Source organism: Dermacentor albipictus, chromosome 3, assembly GCF_038994185.2.
Source record: "Dermacentor albipictus isolate Rhodes 1998 colony chromosome 3, USDA_Dalb.pri_finalv2, whole genome shotgun sequence".
In the NCBI taxonomy this organism is placed as follows: domain Eukaryota; kingdom Metazoa; phylum Arthropoda; class Arachnida; order Ixodida; family Ixodidae; genus Dermacentor; species Dermacentor albipictus.
Genome location: NC_091823.1, coordinates 169,652,310 through 169,671,864, shown reverse-complemented (window position 1 = coordinate 169,671,864; position 19,555 = coordinate 169,652,310). Strand labels below are relative to the sequence as shown.

Sequence of the window (19,555 nt, the reverse complement as noted above, 5' to 3'; positions counted from 1 at the left end):
TCGCCTCATATTAGCCTCATAGAGTTAGAAACTCTATGGCTCGCCTTCTGCATCAGCAGACGAAAAGCGCTCGACTCCGCACTTTGCCGGACTTCGCACTTACTAGCTGCGTATAGGCCCTCGCCTGAAACTGAAGGCCAATGTGCGAGTTTCCGAGTTTCCTTTCATCAACAAATCTAGACAAACTGCAGCAAAATACATCGCGAATGCACAGTGCGCGAAGACAGCTTCCCAGCGCGGAGCCTGAAACAGCCCGCACCATCCGTATGTAAGATAATTTTATCTTCTTACATGGATGATTAGCTCACCTTCCTCTGTGAATATTCGCTACCGTCCTTGCAGCGAATATTCACTAACGTCGCTATATCAGCGCCGACAGTCACAGAGAAAATGGCTCCGCGCATTTGCAACGCCAGCCTGCTTGTTTTTCGTCTGTTGCCTACACTTATCGAAACCACAGTGTAGAAAGTGTAGTTTTCATGCTACTCTATAGCTATAATACCGGTGTCACATTAACATTTTTGATCGCGATCAAGTTCGATCCGGATCGTAATTTTCGCCTGCGATTGGTTCCCCCGCGCAGCTTGCGCAAAGGAGCCAATGACGACTGAGAAATTCGATCCAGATCGGGCATGACCGCGATCTAAAGTACGCCGTGCGACACCCGTATAAAAAAATGACTTGTTAGTATATGAGGGCGGCGCTATATACACGTTTCTACACCAAGTAAGAAAAATGGCTGTGGCTTACCTAAGGTTAAGCCCAGGATGCGAACAGTACTAGCCTTTATTTTAACGCGACAGCGTTGAGGAGCTCGTGTCGCAGAAAAGTCGGTGTCAGCGGCGTTGGCCGTGAGCGATAAATCCCAGCAGGCACTTCATGAATAAAAAACAACTTGCAAGATGGGCTGGGTGGGAATCGAACCAGGGTCTCCGGAGTGTGAGACGTTACCACTGAGCCACGAGTTTTTTTTTCTTTATTACCTTGATTTCAACACCAATCAAACGCGTACAAAGTAGGTCACTTGGTGCAGAAAAATAATATTACATCACTTCGAGAGACCACATATTTAAAAGGCACTCAAAGAGGATATCACAGACACCAAAGTGTCAAGCTCCTGAAACCACGCTGGGGATTCAATCATGCGCTTGAGGGCATCACGCGTGTATCTAAGACTTTCATTTAGGTGTCTCGCAGACCTTAGGTGTCTCGCAGACCTTTCATCTACGCGGGCATTCCTGACATCCATACGCGTTTTCCACACGCTGCTCATGCACAAAAGCATCATCAAGTCAGCCGGCACTCCCCCTGTGTCTGCACACGGTAAGAACCGAATACCGAAAGGACTTAACGGCAGGTCTTTCTTCAGAGTCCGTTTGAGAACATCCCACAAGAAAACTGAATCAAGGCAATCCAAGAATATGTGGTCAATAGTTTCAGGTTTCTTACATATGATGCAGTTAACAGACCATGGAATAAAGAAGCCCTTGCTTTGCAGCCATGGCTCCACAAGGAGTGTGCCCGAATGCAATTGAAAAAAGGTTTTCGCTGAAGATGTAACCGGCATTTTTCTAACTCGTTTCAGCACATTGCGTTCAAGTCCTAAGTTATGCATCATACGGTAAACAGGATGTGGCAAGAAAACATCAACCACTGCAGATCACTATAAAGTTTCTTACGCGTCACTGAAGTCAAAAATTCGTTTGTGCCAAAACCACGATCTGGTTATGAGACACGCCGTAGTGGGGGAAGTTCGATGCTTCAAAGCGGTACAAAAGCGCCTCTAGTGAACGCGCTGTTGCCTTAGAAACGAGCTGTAAAGGCTCAGGCGTGCGTCGCTTGCTCAGGCGCACATTTCGTTGTCGCGCCGAAAGCTGCGTTTTTGCTCGACGCTCACCGCGTACGATGCGGGGCGCGTAGTCGCTGCGCCGTAGCTCAATGACACCCCTTGGCGGGTCGACGGGAACGCTGTCGCGTTGCGTCCGCTTTGCAGCTGTTATGACGTCATATGGTAGCTACGCGGCCGCGCGCGGCGCAGCAAGGAAGAGCGTGGTAGTATGCTTCGCATAAAAAAAAAAGTTCACTTTATTCAACCTTTGAATTCACATAGCCCAGCTGTTTGGCCGCTACTCATCTTTCGATAAATTCAGCCTACTACAGCTGTCGGCTCGTTTTCTTCTTCTTTCTTCTACCGACACTATCGTATCTACCACCGCCGAATTAGATTAGTGAAAGTCGAGAACTTGGGACGATTATATATGTAAGGATTATGTTCATTGTTCATTCTTTTTACCCTTCGTCATTGGTTGTTGTTGCCTCAGATCATGGCATTCGCGTCCACGTCTTCATTATCGCCTTCTCTTTCATAAAAAGTAAACTGCGTAGCATTTACACATTTCCGTTTATATATATAACATATATATAATTCCATTCTATGTGCTCAAGTTTACTGTGGTTTGCGGTTTTATGCATTTCATCTGACTGGATATAGTGCCTGCGTTGCTTCACCAATTCGAGAACATACACGTGCACATATGCATCAGTGTATCTGGCCAATGATCTGGCATCTGGCTTGATCTTTCACATCAATGACTTTATCTTGCTTTATTACTATCTCGTGGTCAAGAAAAAAAGATTAAATTATGGGGTTTTACGTGCCAAAACCACGATCTGATTATGAGGCACGCTGTAGTGGGGGACTCCGGAAATTTGGACCACCTGGGGTTCTTTAACGTGCACTTACCTAAATCTAAGTACGCGGGTGTTTCCGCATTTCGTTCCCATCTAAATGTGGCCATTGCAGCTGGGATTCGATCGATCCCATGACCTCGTGCTTAGCAGTCCAACACCATAGCCAATAAGTACTATTCGATGGTCATTTTATGTCGTTTTACACAACCATACGTGCCGAAACCAAAACTGAATGGAACATTCAGCGAAACTACAAGTTGGCAACAAATACATTTCGACGGCGAAATAAGAGCCTTGCTTGCTTTACCGGTGTGAAATGGCGGGACCGTAGGCGGACGCTGTGCCGTTGTCAAACGTTAAGGTGTATGAAATAAGGCTGAAATCGCGCTGTTTGCTGCGCCTGCTTAGTACAGCTGCTGCTAATTGTAAGTACTTCCACCTGTCACAGCACCGGTTCCTCAAACTATGTCACTCTTCTGTATTATCAGAACTTTTTCTACACGGACGCATGCTTTCTGTTAACGGTCAGCGTTCCTCTCAAATTGCGCGCGTCCAACCGAGCGCGTCTTCGTTTACTTACGATTTAAAAAAAAAAAAAAGAAAGACCGCGACGTGATTTGGCGTCAAATATATGTCTTGTTGAATGTTGATTTTGTTTTATTCATGTTTTGTTGCTCTGATTGTTGACGGAATCGAAATATGTGCAGCCGGCTCCCATACACATAGATACATGGGAAAAAGAAAAATCGTCTTTCTCGGCAATCACTGCACCAAATTTGATAAGGTTGGTTGCAATCAAAAGAAAAAGTTAAAATGCAGTGACTGTTCAAAGCGAATTTTTGATTTAGGCTGTCTATTCTTTCATAAAGAAATTTGAAAGTCGCAGATGTTGCAGAAAACGAAGCTATCAAGTTGACAACTCTGTAACTCAGCTGTGAAAAACATCACATTTCTGTAAATTGCATCTAAGAGTACATCTAAAACAGACAAAATGGATTGTATTATACATGACTCTCAAATAATCCATTAGTATGTTAGCAGGGCTTTTGCGAAACTCTTGTAAACAAAATATAACAAATTCACGGAAGATATATATGAAATTTGTCCACTTTAGATGCAAAACCATTCCATACTAGAATTTAACATCATCTTTCAAGTGCAATACATTCCATTAAAATCGGCCTAGTAGATATCTCAGGAAAGCGTTTCTGCGTTTTATATGTATTTGAATAGGCGGCATCTTTGTTGGGTCCGAGCTATGAGAGTCCTCTTGTAAAGATCGCACGCCTGCATTCGGTTAACTGCACCCTGCTGCACTGCCGGCCGGTGTACGCGATCGATGTAGTATATGTATAAGGTCCGTTCACTTCACTTACACTTCGCGAACTGCTTCAGGCAGGGCTAGTGCACACTTTACTGTTCGCAGCGTTTGCACCCTCTGAACGGCGCCGTTCGTTTGAGAAAGTGCAGGTAAAGTTCAGGCTCAGTTGCTGCACTTTCTGCATCGCTAGGATTGTCAGTACCGGTGTCGTGCAGTGACTGAGGCTGCATACTATATCTCGCGCTCGATAGCAGCAGACGACGCCGCAAGTAACGTGGCCGTGCTGCTAAACGGAAACAGACAGTGACAGAAATTGTGCCGTGAATCGGCAACAACGGCACCCGTGTACAAGAGGGAAGTCAATATTCGTACTTCTTGCGGTCGATTAATTACTATTCGGTTGTTTCCTTACCTGCTGTGGCGTTTTTTTTATTTCACTGCAAGAAGTATAAACAAACTAGCCAATCAACAAGCAGTAAAACAATATTCGATGTGGTCTTTGAACGTGTCCCGAGATAGACGGGGAAGGCGCTTGAATTCGAATTCAGAGTAGTTTCGGCTAGGGTCGAATGGCCGGTTCGCTAAAGTCAACGTCACCGCAGTACAGTCGTGGTATGCGGTGAAGCATGTCAAGAGTAGAATGCGGCCACTGTTGCCTAAAGCCCCTCAGTACTATCACCTCACATTCTGTTTGTGTGTGCGGACGCGCATGTGTGTGTGAATGAGAAGAAAGGAAACCGAGGGGGACTAAATTTTATTACATAAACACCCAGGAAAGTGGATGAGAAAACATCGCCACGGTAGCTCAATTTGTAAGAGCATCACACACACTATGCAAATACATGAGCTTGTATCCCACCTGCGGCCTGTTGTTTTGTCATACACTTTCATTTCCACTCATTCATAATTTCCTTAATTCAATCATATCATTCTCCTATGCCATGCTCTGTGTCATTGTGTGTGTATGTGTATATATATATATATATACATATGTATGTATATATATAAAAGTAAAGTACACACTCACCATCTCCACTCGCAGTACAAATGCTGAGACGTCTCATAACTACATGGTATCTGATGTTTTCCGTCTCATGCACTGGCATTGCAACTTGTTATGCCGCTCATTCTTGCTGTTGTAGTGCTGGCAAAGATGACACAGCAGCCACGAGTGGGCAACCGCAATACGGTCACAGCACACACTGGACAACAATGCCAGCAGCGAAAGGCGCGAGGTGCGAACGCAGAAGCAAAACGCCTTAATGTAGCGCTGTGGCTGCACTTCTGACCTGGTACTGCACGAGCTTGGAACTGCACAGTGAACTCGAGGAAAAGGGCAGGTGAAGCGAACAAACCAATGAGGTCCTGAACTTTAACCTAAAAATCCAGACACACAGCTAGTGGAAGACTCCGGGCAAGAGACGCTTGAGGTCCACAGAGTTCGGGTATAATGGCGGCATGTGTTGCTGAATTAGTGTTGCTGGCATGGTATGGAAATTATTATCGCTGGATGCCTATGTAATTTACTTTCTTTTTTTTTTGCAGTTCCATAATTTGATGGAGCAGCAAAGCTCTGTAGCCACCAGAAATTCATGCTCAGACCGACTCTTGTGTTTACAAACTGCACTGCAAGCGTGTCATCTGCCCTATGTGTTCTGCCTAATGGTTTCAAAATTTCCATGTCTGCTCAAGCCAAGTGAACATACTGCATAGACTCGTGTAAGGGCCACACTTTCTTTCACAATTTTACATGGTGCAGCTTGAGGTGAGGGAGTAATTATTGAGGAGGAAAGGAACCTGGTTAAGAATAGTGGGACTATTTTTTTTTTCTTAGTAAGTTACTAAAGAAGTTTAGTGGAATCTATTTATTTTGGAAACTAGTGATGTGTTTCCTTTCCTTCTCGATTTTCCTCGCGCACCAGCTTGTATGCAACACAACACTTTCTCTTTATGCTTCCTGGACAACTATATAAATAGGTAGGCCTGCCTTTGTAGCAGTGGTTTAATTCACACTTGATGAAATTGTACGAGCAATAGATGGTGCTAGTAATTACCCTAATCATCTGCGTGAAAAAATAAATTCAATCACACAAGGACAAGTTGACAGGACAAGCACAAACTACTCAGTTTAATGTCTGCTTCACATCAGAACACATACACTGGTGCATGATGTAGGGCGCTGGCAGAATGCGAAAGAGCACATCAATATGCAGCAGCGTAATCCAGGAAAATACCTTGTACCTATGCAGCAGTATTGAAGTGTCACTCACGCAGTCATTTACTCTTTTCATGTGATAAGCCTGCATTAGTTCGCAACAGTCCTTATTTTGTTTTTGTTTTTTAGTTTAGTAATCACTGAGAAATGTGCCTCACACTTGCAGGCAGCACAATAGGCAGGCAAATTTGCCAAAAGAAATTTTTGGCAAGTAAAAGGCAATTCCTTTTGTGTTGGTAATTATGCTATAAATGTGCACCAAGTAGCCCACCAAAACACTCTTGTGAACACAGTACTAGTCTTTCTCATCAGCACACTAACCCCCGTATTCAGAAATGCAACTTAAATTGAAGCCCATGCTTGACTTGATCTGAGTGATGCCTATGGTGAACGCGCCGAAAAAAACACAGTGAGCGTCTTTGGGCACGTTAACGCCAGGCGCCATCTAAATCAAGTCAAGCATGGGCTTCGACTTAAGTTGCATTTCTGAATACGGGGGTAAGTGCATTCATCCCATAAAATGGTCATCGGCCATGTTGCACTGAATGTATCTCTTTTTGGCGTGTCATATTGGGCTTGGAGGGAAACCATGTGAAGTACAAGTAACTCCTCTTTCCTAGGAGGCGAGTTTAAAGAGACGCTAGAAGACAATATTACATTGGGCTAGATCGACTGTGTGTTAGTCTAGAAGTGTACCATTGTTTTCTGTGTGCCAATATATCACTTTGTTGTGTAGAAAATTGCCACCAAAGGACCCATTGCTGCTCCTCAGTTTGAATAACCTGTGCCAAGGAGTTGACGTCATCTCTGCCTGACCTCCTTCTATGTCACTGTTATGTCTTTTAGAAACTCTTTGTTTAGCTCTATATAGGAAGAGGACTACTAGGTGGCTTCAGACGGTTTGCTTGCGTTCAGGATACCAGATACGGTCACTTGAGCCTCTGTGGCCAGAGCAGGCGAGCGTTGTTTCCATGTGCGGTTGCAAACAGAAAACAATGCTGCTCACAGTAGCGGGACATAGCAGCCCACCCTCTATGAATCAAAGGTGGTGATGTACATAGTCCACAAGAAGTTCATTATGGAGGCATGGAACAAGTACCATAGTCCATGATAGGCGATTGATTGATATATGGGGTTTTATGGCTTAAGAAGAGCGCCATACACATGGTGATCGGTTTTCAATGAGTTGTTCGTGAAATGGAGAAATGTACTTTGAATGGTGGATGTGGCATGGCTGCAAATAGGCCTAAAATCAGTCGCTCTAGATTGCGTAAAATATTTGAGTATTAAAACAATGACAATGACCAGAGATGTGAACTATGGCACTGTCTTGTTATGCACGGATGATGTAACAGAATGTGTAGTGAACGCAGCACTGATGCCTCAACAGGGCCCTTGAATGCAAGGGCCTGGAGACACGTGCTATGCTGAATGTAATGAGCGCAGCAGCAGCCTCTGGTAAGAAGCCGTACTACATAACATTTGGTCGGATAATGTGCAGTGTAAGAATGTCATGTAAATCATTTAAAAACTGATTTGGTGTCAAATATTGTGTTCGTGCTGATAAATTGGGCTGGATGTAATGGGATATGGTGTTGGTACGCCAAGGGAAAGTGCTTTTTCCTCTCGCATTCTGTTTCCCTACATTCCACAAGGATATGGATGACCGTCACTCTTTTACCGCGTCTACCACATGTAGGAGGTTCATCACCAATCAGCAAGAAATTGTGTGTACTGTATGTGTGCCCTATTCTTAGTTGACAGAATGCGACAGTGGTTTCTCGTAATTTTATTATAGATGGAGAGGTGCTTAAATGTGGCCTGATTAAGTGAAGTTTATTCGAGGTTTGGGAGTTCCACAAGCATTTCCAATAATCTCTTAATTTCTTGCGAATAAAAGGTCTCAAATCTGTGGCAGGAACAGCTATAGAAGAGTTTATATCTTTTCTTGCTGTGGATGTGGCGATTTCATCAGTGAGCACATTACCCTCGATGCCTCTGTGCCCTGGGACCCAGCATATAATGACATGTTGATTACATGCATAAACAGCGCACAAGAGGGTATAAAGATTATTAATTACAGGATTCTTGTGCTTTTTTAGTGATACTAATGCCTTAACAATCCTCAGAGAGTCAGTATATATAATTCACTTTCCTAGTTCTAATTGTTTTATGTGTTTCACTGCTGATAATACTGCATAGGTTGTGGGGTTCTCCTCCGTGCTCTTGGGACAAAGGAACGACAACGCAGTAGTACGAACAATCACAAGGGCATTTATTGCACCTTGCATAGATCAATGCCTGCTAGCCGAGTTGCTATCCACAAAACATGCCGATGGGTGCGCGACAAATCTAGGAAGTCCGACTCACCGCGACCGGATAGCGAGTGAATATGTTCGCCCCACGCTGGATCCCAACGCCTGGTCGTTCGCGTGTACGGTCACGCGAACGGTGGCGCGTTCAAAGGCAGGCCACGCGAGGCGGTCTCGCAGAAGCATAGATCGGCGCCCGCGCAGGACGTCCGCACCGCTTGACGATCTCTAACCTAAGAGCCACCTTGTCTTGCCCTCACCCAAGTAACCCCGCAGCAGTGCGACACTCGCGCCATCTCTCGCACTGCGCTTCAACCACTCCGACCACCGCGTGCACAGCGATGCCGCACGGAGACGGGGGCTATGCGGGAAAACAAGATATCAGGGGACACGCGACAATCGCGCATCCCCACAAGGTTTCAGCCACAAAGATACTTGTTTGCGCATGCAGAATGCCAAAGTCCCAAAGGGATGGATCAATTGGTGCATAAGAAACGCCGGCTTGGGATTTAGATGCATCACTGTAAAACTCTGGGCAGCAGTACTTCGACCGAAGTTCAAGGAAGTGTGTTCGAATGTGCATCTCAGGAGCACGCTTACTGACTTCATTAAACGACATGTCACATTCCACGAGCTGCCACTGCCACAACGGTGACAGTGTCGCTGGAAGCATTAGATGGTGTTCTACAAGTGGGACACATTTCTTCACCAAGATTTCCTACACGAAGCGAGAAGAGCTCCCTGGCTGTAGGCCGATTATTAAAAAGTGTGGCACAGGACACATCGTTTACAGTTGTATAACAAGGATTTTCAGGATTCGAGTTTACTTTCAGATATGTGAAGCCGAAATATGACCTCTGTAGATGGAGTGACCACTCGTTTGATTCTGCATAGAAACTTTCTACAGGGCTTGTCCTGAAAGCACCGCTCGCTAGGCATATGTCTAGGTGGTGCATAGGGTCTAGGATCTTTAGTGCGCTCAGCGTTGCAGAATGATAGATTATAGCATCATAGCCAAGATGAGAATGGGAAAGGCTCCTGTAGAAGTTCAGGAGACATTTTCGATTACTGCCCCATGCTTTGTGAGACAGAATTTTTTAAATATCCATCGTCTTCAAACATTTTGCCTTCAGATATTTAAGTTAGGGGATGAAAGTAAGCTTAGAGTTTAGAATGATTCCCATGAATTTGTATTCACTGCTCAATGATAGTTGCTCTCGATTGATGGTGAGTTTTGGGACTAGTGTTATGCCTCTTTTGTTTGAAAAAGAGTATACACATACTTTTGTGGCAATTTATTTGAAATCCATTTGCATTCACCCATTTAGATCATTTGTTTAATGTTAGCTGTATCTGTCGTTCTCAGATCGCAATGTTACACGATTTAAAACCTATCTGTACATTATCGACATACACAGAATAAAACATTGCGCGTGGTATGACTGTATACAGGGAGTTCATCTTTGCAATAAACAGTGTGCAACTAAGCACACCCCCTTGTGGCACCCCAGTTTCCTGGGCGAATGTTCTAGATAAAGCATTGCCCACTCTCACACAAAACGTTCAGTTGGATAGGTGTTTAACATATTTCCTCTCACCCCCATCGTGGAAAGATCTCGCAAAATCCCGAAGCACCATGTCATATTGTATGCTTTCTCTAAATCTAGAAATACCGAAAATAAAAACTGCTTATTTATAAACGCATATCTGATGTTCGCCTCGATGCGAACGATGTGGTGTATTGTCGATCTGCCTTCTCGGAACGCATACTGGAAAGGGTCTATTCTTTTGCTATTTTCTAGGAAAGGTTAAGCGCCGGTTGATCATTTTTTCATGCAGCTTGCACAGACACCTTGTTAGTGCTATTGGCCTGTAGCTGCTGGCTAAGGACAGGTCTTTGCATTGTTTAAGTATCGGGATGACTATGGATTCTTTCCCTGAGGATGGAATATACCCAGCCGCCCACATGGCATTGGAAGGAGATTGGAGCCTTTTCAGTGCTTCAGGGTGTAGGTATCTAATCATTTCATACATAATACAATCGCCACTTGGTGCCGAGTTTTTGCAACAAGCGAGAGACGCCTTAAGTTCAGCTAAGCTAAATGGACGATTGTAAACCTCATTCGATGTGTCTTTGTGATTAAATGACTGCCTCTCTTCACATTCTTTTAACCTCAGGAAAGATTCTGTATAGTGTGATGCACTTGAAACATATTCAAAGTGTTCACCTAGACAATCCGCCAGATCTTCCAGGCTATTACCTTGGGTACTTACTAAGGGTAGAGGACACATCTTCCGGCCTACTAATTTATTCACTCTATTCCAGACTTTCGTCTCATCCGCGTAGGAATTTATACCAGAGATGTACTTCTCCCAACTCTCCCTCTTAGCACATTGACGTGTTCTTCTACCGTGAGCCTTTATTTGTTTAAAACTAATCAAGTTTTTGGCGGTTGGAAAGTCGCGAAGTCATCCCCAAGATTTGTTTTGGGTTTTCCGTGCTTTTTTACATTCTTCATTCCACCATGGCGTATGATGCTTATTCGACAGTTTGTTAGCTTCACGAATGCATTTTTTCGCAGCCTCAATTATAAAGCCTGTAATATACGTCACAGCATCGTCTATATTCGGAGAATCGATTTCATCCCAGATTATATATGGTATTTCTCGGAACGTTCCCAGTTAGCCGATTCAATCTTCCACCGGGGAGTACGTGGCAAGCATCCATCTTGTTTTGTTAAGTTTAACATAACTGGGAAGTAGTCGTTCCCAAAGGGGTTCTTCAGAACGGACCACTCAAGGTACGGCATTGGTGTACTTGACACTAAGGTTCAATCTATCGAGGAGTATGTATTATGTGCCACACTGTGGTACGTTGGCTCTTTTTTATTAAGTATACATGCTCCTGAGGTAAAAAGAAAGTTTTCAGTTAGGCGACTTCTCACATTGCAACGAGAGTCTCCCCACAAAGTGTTATGTGCGTTTAAATCTCGGGCAACTATGTATGGCGTGGCAAATTCATGTATGTAATTTTGAAATTCGGTTTTAGTAAGTTGATAATTTGGAGGGATATATACAGAGCTGATAGTGACGAGCTTGTCAAACAACACCCCTCAGATAGCAACTGGCTCTAGGGGCGTACAAATTTTTAATTCCTGGCAAGCAACACCTCTGTCTACAATGATTGCAACACAACCGGATGACACGAAAGTGTCATCGCGGTCTTTACGAAAAATAGCATATTGTCGAAGGAAATTTGTTTGCGTATGTTTATGGTGTGTTTCTTGAACACAGCACTTTTGGAGTATACCTGTGTAGGAGTTCGTTGATGTCATCAAGATTGTGCAGGAGACCTCTGACATTCCAGTGTATTATTTGTGTATCCATGTTGAATGTGGTTTATGTACTGTGTGTTTAAGGAAGAGGAGGTAGCTCACAGAGCCCTTTGCAGGCGCCGTGATGTGGTGTTTTTCTTTTTTGGAGCCATTGCAAGAATCTCGCCGCTCCTTAGATGCTAGCGGTGCCGTCTGGCTGGTTGTGTCCATCGCCTCTTTCGAGGCGTTGGACAGGCGCTCTTGCAAGCGCTGGGTTTGATGTGAAGGCCTCATCTCCATAGACGAAACCTTTGAGGCCACCATCCCAGAGGTAGATGGCCTCTTCTGCTGGGGTGGCAGAGCAGCGCTAGCTACAGCCGCCGGGGGGAGGGGGGTATCACTGCCGCCTCACTGGGTGTGGGTCGGACAGCCACTGGAGGCCGTTGTGGCGCTGCCCCCTGACGTGCCACATCGGCAAAGCTGCTCTTGGGCAAGTAGGAAACCCACCTGCGTGCTTCTTTGAATGAAATATTCTCTTTGACTTTTATCGTCACTATTTTTTTCTTTTCTTTTTTCCATGACGGGCACGACTGTGAGTATGTGGCATGCTCGCCATCACAGCTGACACAGTGTGGAGTGCTTTCGCAATTCTCAGAGGCATGATCTCTGCCACTACATTTAGCACATGTCTGTTGGCCTCGGCAATTCTAGGAACTGTGGCTGAAATGCTGGCATTTAAGGCATCGTAGAGGGTTCGGGACATAGGGTCTGACACGTAGCTTTACATAGCCTGCCTCGATTGTCTCAGGTAGGATGCTTGAGCCAGAAGTAAGTATTAGATGCTTTGTCTTGATTTCCTTACTGTCACGCCTTAGCATAATTCGCTTGACATTGATAACATTCTGCTCGGTCCAGCCTTCCATCAGTTCAGCCTCTGTCGGCTCCTTAGGTCATCATCAGAGACAACACCTTGGCTGGTGTTCATAGTTCGGTGCAGGGATATAGTGACTGGAATTTGTCCAAATATAACTAGGTGGGGAAGCCTTTCATGTTGTTTCGTATCGCGGAGAGATCTCCACTAGCCATCTTTGATGCCTTGTAGCCTGTGCCAAGTGCTTCGATTATACATTTTGACACTAGGAAAGGTGAAATCATTCTCAGCGTGTTTCCAGGTTTGTCAAATAGGAGGATGTGGAATCGAGGAAAGCTTTGTAATCTGTTGTCAAAAATTTAAGAACATCTTCTGTGCGCCCTCATTTCTGAGGGCAATCAGGGAGTGGGGGGGAAAGAGCTAGCCATTTGTAAGCTAAGTTTCGGCAGCAGTGCCAGCTGCCTACCACGGAGCCCAAGAAGGGGACGTGACAGGATTTGTGTTTAAACAAGGCCTGCCAATGGCAGCTGTACACAGCCACTATAACCAAATATGACATAACCTAGGTTGGCTACTCACACAAGGCTCTGGCTACCTGGAAGATTGGAAGAAATAAGAAATGAGTAGGAGACAGAAAAAATGGAAAGTGAGAAAAAGACGAAGGTTCAAGGGAGAGAGAGACAGGAAAGGGCAACTACCAATTTCCCCCGGGTGGCTCAGTCCAGGGGTGCTGTCTACGTGAAGCCGAGGCCAAAGGGGTGTGTTGCCACCGCCAAGGGGCCTTTCCTGACACTCAGCGTCAGCTCAGACTCCAGGATCCCCTTTTCCCTGGACACGGCTAAGCCACGCACGGTTAAATGCGGGAGCATCCAACCCTCGTGTGCTCGGGTACGTGGTGTCGCAACACACCAAACACCTGATGACGCAGACACCCCTGCGGAGCCGTGGTAGGTGGTGCCACAAACAGTTGGAGCTTACAGTTTTCATATGTTGAATTCGTTACTACAGAAGCCTAATCTTTCATTCTAGCTCAGCTTAATATTATCCACTAGTATCCCTTTAACGATCATCTGCAACAGTTTTTTGGCTGTCCAATGACCCTGCTTTGTCGTTGAAGAGCACTGTCATAAACACCTGTGAATCATATATGGTTTCTGTACTTGAAAATGGGAGCCCACGGTTTCTCTCGAAAGGCTGCTTGCACTGTCTTGGAGCTATTTGAAATCCCTATAACTTCATTGCCTTGCTCTTACACAAAACTAAATATGACAACTATAGGCCAGATTCATTTAAATGTCACAACAAGCTTTGTGCCTCCAACGCAAGCAAAATAGAAGAGCTCTCATCATGGATGGATGGATACTATAGATGGATGCTACGAGTGTCCCCTTTGGAACGGGGTGGTGGATTGCACCACCAAGCTCTTGTTATTATATTGCCTAATGTCCTACCTGTGTTAAAAAAGAAGAAAAAGGACGGAAAAAAACACACAATGAATTCCCATAACGAAACTTTCTGAACCCCTATTGTGAACTTAGTTCTTGCACACCTCCATTGTTTCCCTGCTTTTCTTCCACCAATCTTCCAATCACCACTTACTAATTTCTACTGCAGACATGTTCACTTTCCCCCTGCTCTCACTGAACCCAAGGGCTTCAAGGTGGCTAGAGATGCCGAAATCAACCGCTGGGCAGGTATCTTCACATTCTAATAAAACACGTTCCATCGTTTCCCTAGCTTTACCACAGCCGAGCACATGCTTCTTCCATCTTACACCTCACTTTATAGGTGCGTGTTCTAACGCATCCTGATCTCTCTTCGAAAAGTAATGAGCTTCCCTTTGAGTTATCATAAATTGGTTCTTTCTTGATTTCGTTTTTTCCTCTTAAGTAGTTACTCATAGCAGGTGATGATGGCACTGATAGTCTGAATCACTGATCACTGATGGCACTGTGGTGCCATCTGGTGGTGAGTGATACCACTGCACTGACACTATGGCCTTCAAGATGGGTGGCACTATCGAGTTTGGCATCACTCAATCACGAAGTTCCACCTACTTTCTTGTATTAATCTTATACAAAAGTAAATATAAGGGCCACTAGGCAGATTCCTTTCAATGTCATTCGAATTACCAATTACAAAAAAGTGAGTGGCGTCCAAATCATAACCTCACCGACGGCTCTTGGAGTAACAGAAACCTATCTTAAAAGCCATGCCTTTATGTACTTACTGCAAGCAGTGAAAGTGACTTGCAGGAGCTGGAAATGCATCAGGGTCACCATGTTTTGGACAACATGTATTGCAGAACTATCGTGATGATGAGGATTTATTGGCATCCCCTTTGAAATGGGGCAGCGTCAAATGGCCACCTAGCCTGCTTGAGTTAATCAGGTAGGCTATACATGCTTTTCATGCTATCGTTTCTGTATTCATTTTCTTGATTTCCTTTCTCTTCCTCAAAACTTCTCAATCTACCTTGTTCCGCTACCTATGCCTGTAACGGCCCTGCTCATATCAATCTCTTCCCTGCTTTTTTTTTTTTTACGCCAATACTCTAAACGTCTCTTGCTTATCTCGACTGCTGACCAGTCAATGCTTCTATCCACATTAAATCTTCTGGAAGGTGTACGTTATAACCTTCAGGTCTCACTGGTTGAATCTGTTCGCATTCTATTACAGTGTGCTGAGTGGTCTCTGGATTTTTGCTGCAGCAGACACATGTGTCATCCTGTTTCGAATGTTTGCTCTGGTATGTTTTTCTCCTTAGGCAACCTTAGTCCATTCACTTGGATCTCAGATAGCCAGGCTCTGCCCTTTGTGTTATCGTACATATTTTCCCTCCTAAATTCTTTTTTTTTCATTCTTGTAAATCTCCATGGCCCTTTTTCTTTCCATTCTTTGTATCCAATTCACTGTCTCTGTTTCTCTCACTTTCTGATAACTCCTGGATGTCTATTTACACTTTCAATTACTCTTTACTTGGTTGCCAAGTTTCTTGAACTCTTCGTCCAGTCGGTGTCCACGCTTTTCAAGTACAGATACTTGTGCACTTTAGCTGCCCATTTATTGTCATCCGTGTTCTTGAGTCTTTCTTCAAAACTAATTTTGCTCTGTGCTTCTCTAACTTCAAAGGAGGCCCAGCTCTTGTCATCCTTCGCTGCCTCATTTGTGGTTTTACCGTGGGCTCCCAAAGCCAACTGGCCTACCCATGTTTCGTTAACTTCCAGCCCCGATAAGATATCCGATTTTAAGTACAGAATGGCATTTACGAACATTAGTTCTGGCACCATTACTCCTTTCCAGATTCCACACACCACCTCATATTTATTGTAGCCCATAGTGCCCTATGTTTCATTATTGCTATATTCCACTTCCCCTTTATTTTCAGTAATCTTGGTTGTTGCTTGAGAAAGTTATTCCTTCGTATATATAGATGACCAGGTGTTTACCATGCTTGACTATGGGTATGACTTGCTGTTGAATTGGTACCACATAATTACTCATCTCTTCATTAAAGATCATACCGTAATTCCAGATTTATCTGCGCTAAGCTTAAGGCCCAGAGGTGTCACTGCGTTACCACGCATGTTCTGTAGTCTCTAAGTCCCTGGCATTGTCCACTAGTAGCACTACGTCGTCTGCATACATCAGTCCAGGGACCTTCTGTTGCACCCGTTGCCTGTGATAGATGTAAAATAAATCAAGCCCTAATTTACTGTTTTTTAGTCATGTTTCTATGCCCTTAACATAAAGCATCAATAACAATGGAGACAGAGGACATCCTTACTGCAGTCCTTGGTGAATTAATGGTGAATTAATGAATTAATTAAAGGCGCCTGAATTAATGGTGCACAACATGCATTCAAAGGCCCTGATATGTCACCTGTAGCTCTAACGATTGATTGACTAAGCAAAAGCAAAACTCTCTCACCCCGCCAATAATTAGGCAGTTATGCCCAGAACTACATTCTGCTGCACAAAGATATTGCCTGTGTACACCTTCATACCTTCAGTAATGCTGCAAAGGACTTGTGAGATGGAGTATAGGTACGTGCTGCTGGGAATGTGCCACTGTACAATGACAAAAAAGATAATTTAAAATTTCTCCAATGCTGGGCGAAATAGAACCCACGTCACAAGGGTTCCTCAAGGACAGCAACGCAACTTTTTAGCAGGCTGCACCGCAAATACAACTGGGTATCTGCCACTTTTCAATTAATGCTTTTTACGCGTACACTTTAGCGAGCTGTGCCATGAAGGCACTGGATATGTGTCACTCCTCACTGAACCTTTCGACAACTTGGGTCACTGAGTATGTGCCACTGAGTGTGTGGCAAGCCAGGCAACAATTTTCGGCATTCGCAGGCACCGGCACGCCGTGCTTTTTGTCTCGGAGGTCATGCATGGACTTCTCAGCAGCGCCACTAGATGCTGCAACGTGACTAGAAAGAAGCACGAGGGAGGAGCCCAGTCGCCCATGAAGTGTTTCTCAGCGTTGCACAGCATGCATTTCGAAGGCCATGCACAGACTGCGTGGTGGCACTGCTAGATGGTACCGAGTGTTATTAGGAAAGCGCAAAAGTGGAATCCCACTGCAGTACACGCCTCATACATAACTAGTTTTGACAGCGGCAGTATGTTGTGTTTCTATATTGATTCAATGCTAAATGCATTGCCATCAACAGTCATAGTGAGATTGGTTCTGCCAACACTTTCTCTGTCTTATAAGGAACATAGTTTTTTGAAGGGTACCTGCATGTACAGTTGACAATTGGGATGATTTTGTATCTTCACTTTTCTTTCTTTCTTTCTTTCTTTGATTCCTGTAGTTGTTTTTAGCTGGTTTTGCTGCTTACTCTATTCTTATTGTGCAGCATAAATATTGCGCATGTCACAATAATCCTCATCTGTATAGCACTCGTGTTTGTTTACTGCTTTGCATTATACATCTTCGCAACAACAGTGGATTACCAGCGAGCCCACTGCTACTCTTCTAATCGCATAGGTATGCATACCAAAAGCATTCCATACCTTTCACAAACTATGTTTAAGGGTTCTTTTGATGGCTTCGAACAGGCAATGCAAGTTACTGTTTAAAGCATGGTACACTAGCACATTCATCCCGCGGCGTGGCCATCAGTCATGGCATGCTGAACCTGCCAGCTTTAGTTCGATCACTGAAGCTAAGCGGCATTGGACTCTGTCAGTGCTTGGGAGGGAGGCCACACGATACACCGAATGCGAGGGCACTATTCTCAGGCGTTCACTTTTGGTGACGTGATCACTTTCATGAGATTGTGTGTGACTTGGCATAAGACACAGCGCCATATACAGCCCACACCGTTTCTAGCCCTGCGCCAAAGTTTCTATGTTTGCATAGTGGCAGGAATACTGTCAGCTGTACACTAAGACGCTTCTTTTGGCAAGTTTCTCAAAATCATGCGAAAGTGGTCGTACCCTTGAAAGTGATTATTTGAGAATACAGCCCCTGATGGCTCCTCTGCCCTATGAGGCAAGCACAAGTTTAACTTTGAACTTTCCATGTCTAACTTTTTTTTCTTCTTCTTCTTCTTCTTTTTTTTTTTTTTTGCCTGACACAGATGGCAGCTGAAGAGTCCCCCAGTACACCAAGTCGCAACGATGCCCTGGCGTTACGGCTGCTGCGGACCAATACGTGGAGCTGCTATTATGGACTGCCCCTGTGGGAATTCAGTTCTGCCAAACTCAAGGAGATAATGCGGGGCATGTTGTCAGAACTTCCAGACAGGTAGGACCCACCAGCTTGACACCATGCACAGTAGTGAAATATGAAAGCAGCACTTTCACCTCCTGTGCACAGAATTTCACCATGTATCAGTGGTAGCAATGGCTTCTGCATGATTCAGAAAATATAATTAGACCAACCTTATATTGCTCTGTGTCTAATGTAGAATAGTTGCTAGACTTTGACTTTGACACCCAGCAATGCACTCTTCTGAGTGCCAACTATTTAGTGTCAACTGTGCACAGTTTAGCGAAATATGAAGTGACTTTTCACATTATTTTCCAGAAAATCAAGGAAAGGAAATGTGCATAAAGTTAGAACCAACTGAGATAAACTGAAATAAACCTCATATTCAAAATAAGCAATGAGCATATTTCTGCAAGTTTGCAGCACGATATCTCAGAAGAATAAAGATTTAAAAAATAGTATTTACCTTAGCCTTTTGCGGTCACATGCAGCTACCCAATTGGTGGTCATTCCCGCCAAGGGCCATTTTATGCATTTATATGGCACGCAGAAAACTGGTTAGGTAAATGAACACATGTTAAGTTACATTTCAGAAAATTTACTTATTCCTGAGGCTTTAAATAGTACTTCAATACTGTACATGTGGTAGCACTCAAAGCACTCTCCTGGTGGAGGAAAATTTGCACTGCAGGCCTGTAGGGCCCTTGCAGTCGCTTTCTTCTAAACTGCTCCCATCCGAGGATGTTTGCCGACTGTCTTAAGGTGAAATATATTCATCCAGGGCACTAAAATTATCTTCTGAGTTAATGAAATTAAGTGAATTTTGTCCAGAAAACGCCGCCATCCTGTCGGTGCTTGACGCCAAAAATCACGCTAAAATCTTTTCAAGCATGAGAGAAGGAAGAAAAGTGCTGCCCTCGTCTGGAGACATTGCAAACTTCACTTACTACTTGAAAAACTCAAAACCTGGCACTATTAACCCAAATAACTGGTGAACGTGAGCATGCGCTCATCAGGCACTACTCGACATCTGACCAGAACAGATACTTTCGCACATTGGGTGGGGCCCGACACATCACTGCAGCGGGTTGAAAGCAGTT

At 44.3% G+C, this 19,555-nt stretch overlaps 1 protein-coding gene across 5 annotated transcripts in view; it reads left to right on the top strand.

Annotated features, from left to right (window-relative positions):
- Positions 1-19,555, top strand: part of LOC135919149 (uncharacterized) — a 39,448-nt gene that overhangs the window by 426 nt on the left and 19,467 nt on the right. For 2 of the 5 annotated variants that reach the window (XM_070536276.1, XM_070536274.1), the window contains exon 2: positions 18,325-18,491. In XM_070536276.1, the coding sequence (XP_070392377.1) occupies positions 18,325-18,491 (167 nt within the window). Of the gene's footprint in view, positions 1-2,959; positions 3,117-5,557; positions 5,732-17,714; positions 17,730-18,324; positions 18,492-19,555 lie in introns of those variants that run through there. The other 3 variants (XM_070536277.1, XM_070536275.1, XM_070536278.1) reach the window with 3 other exon arrangements.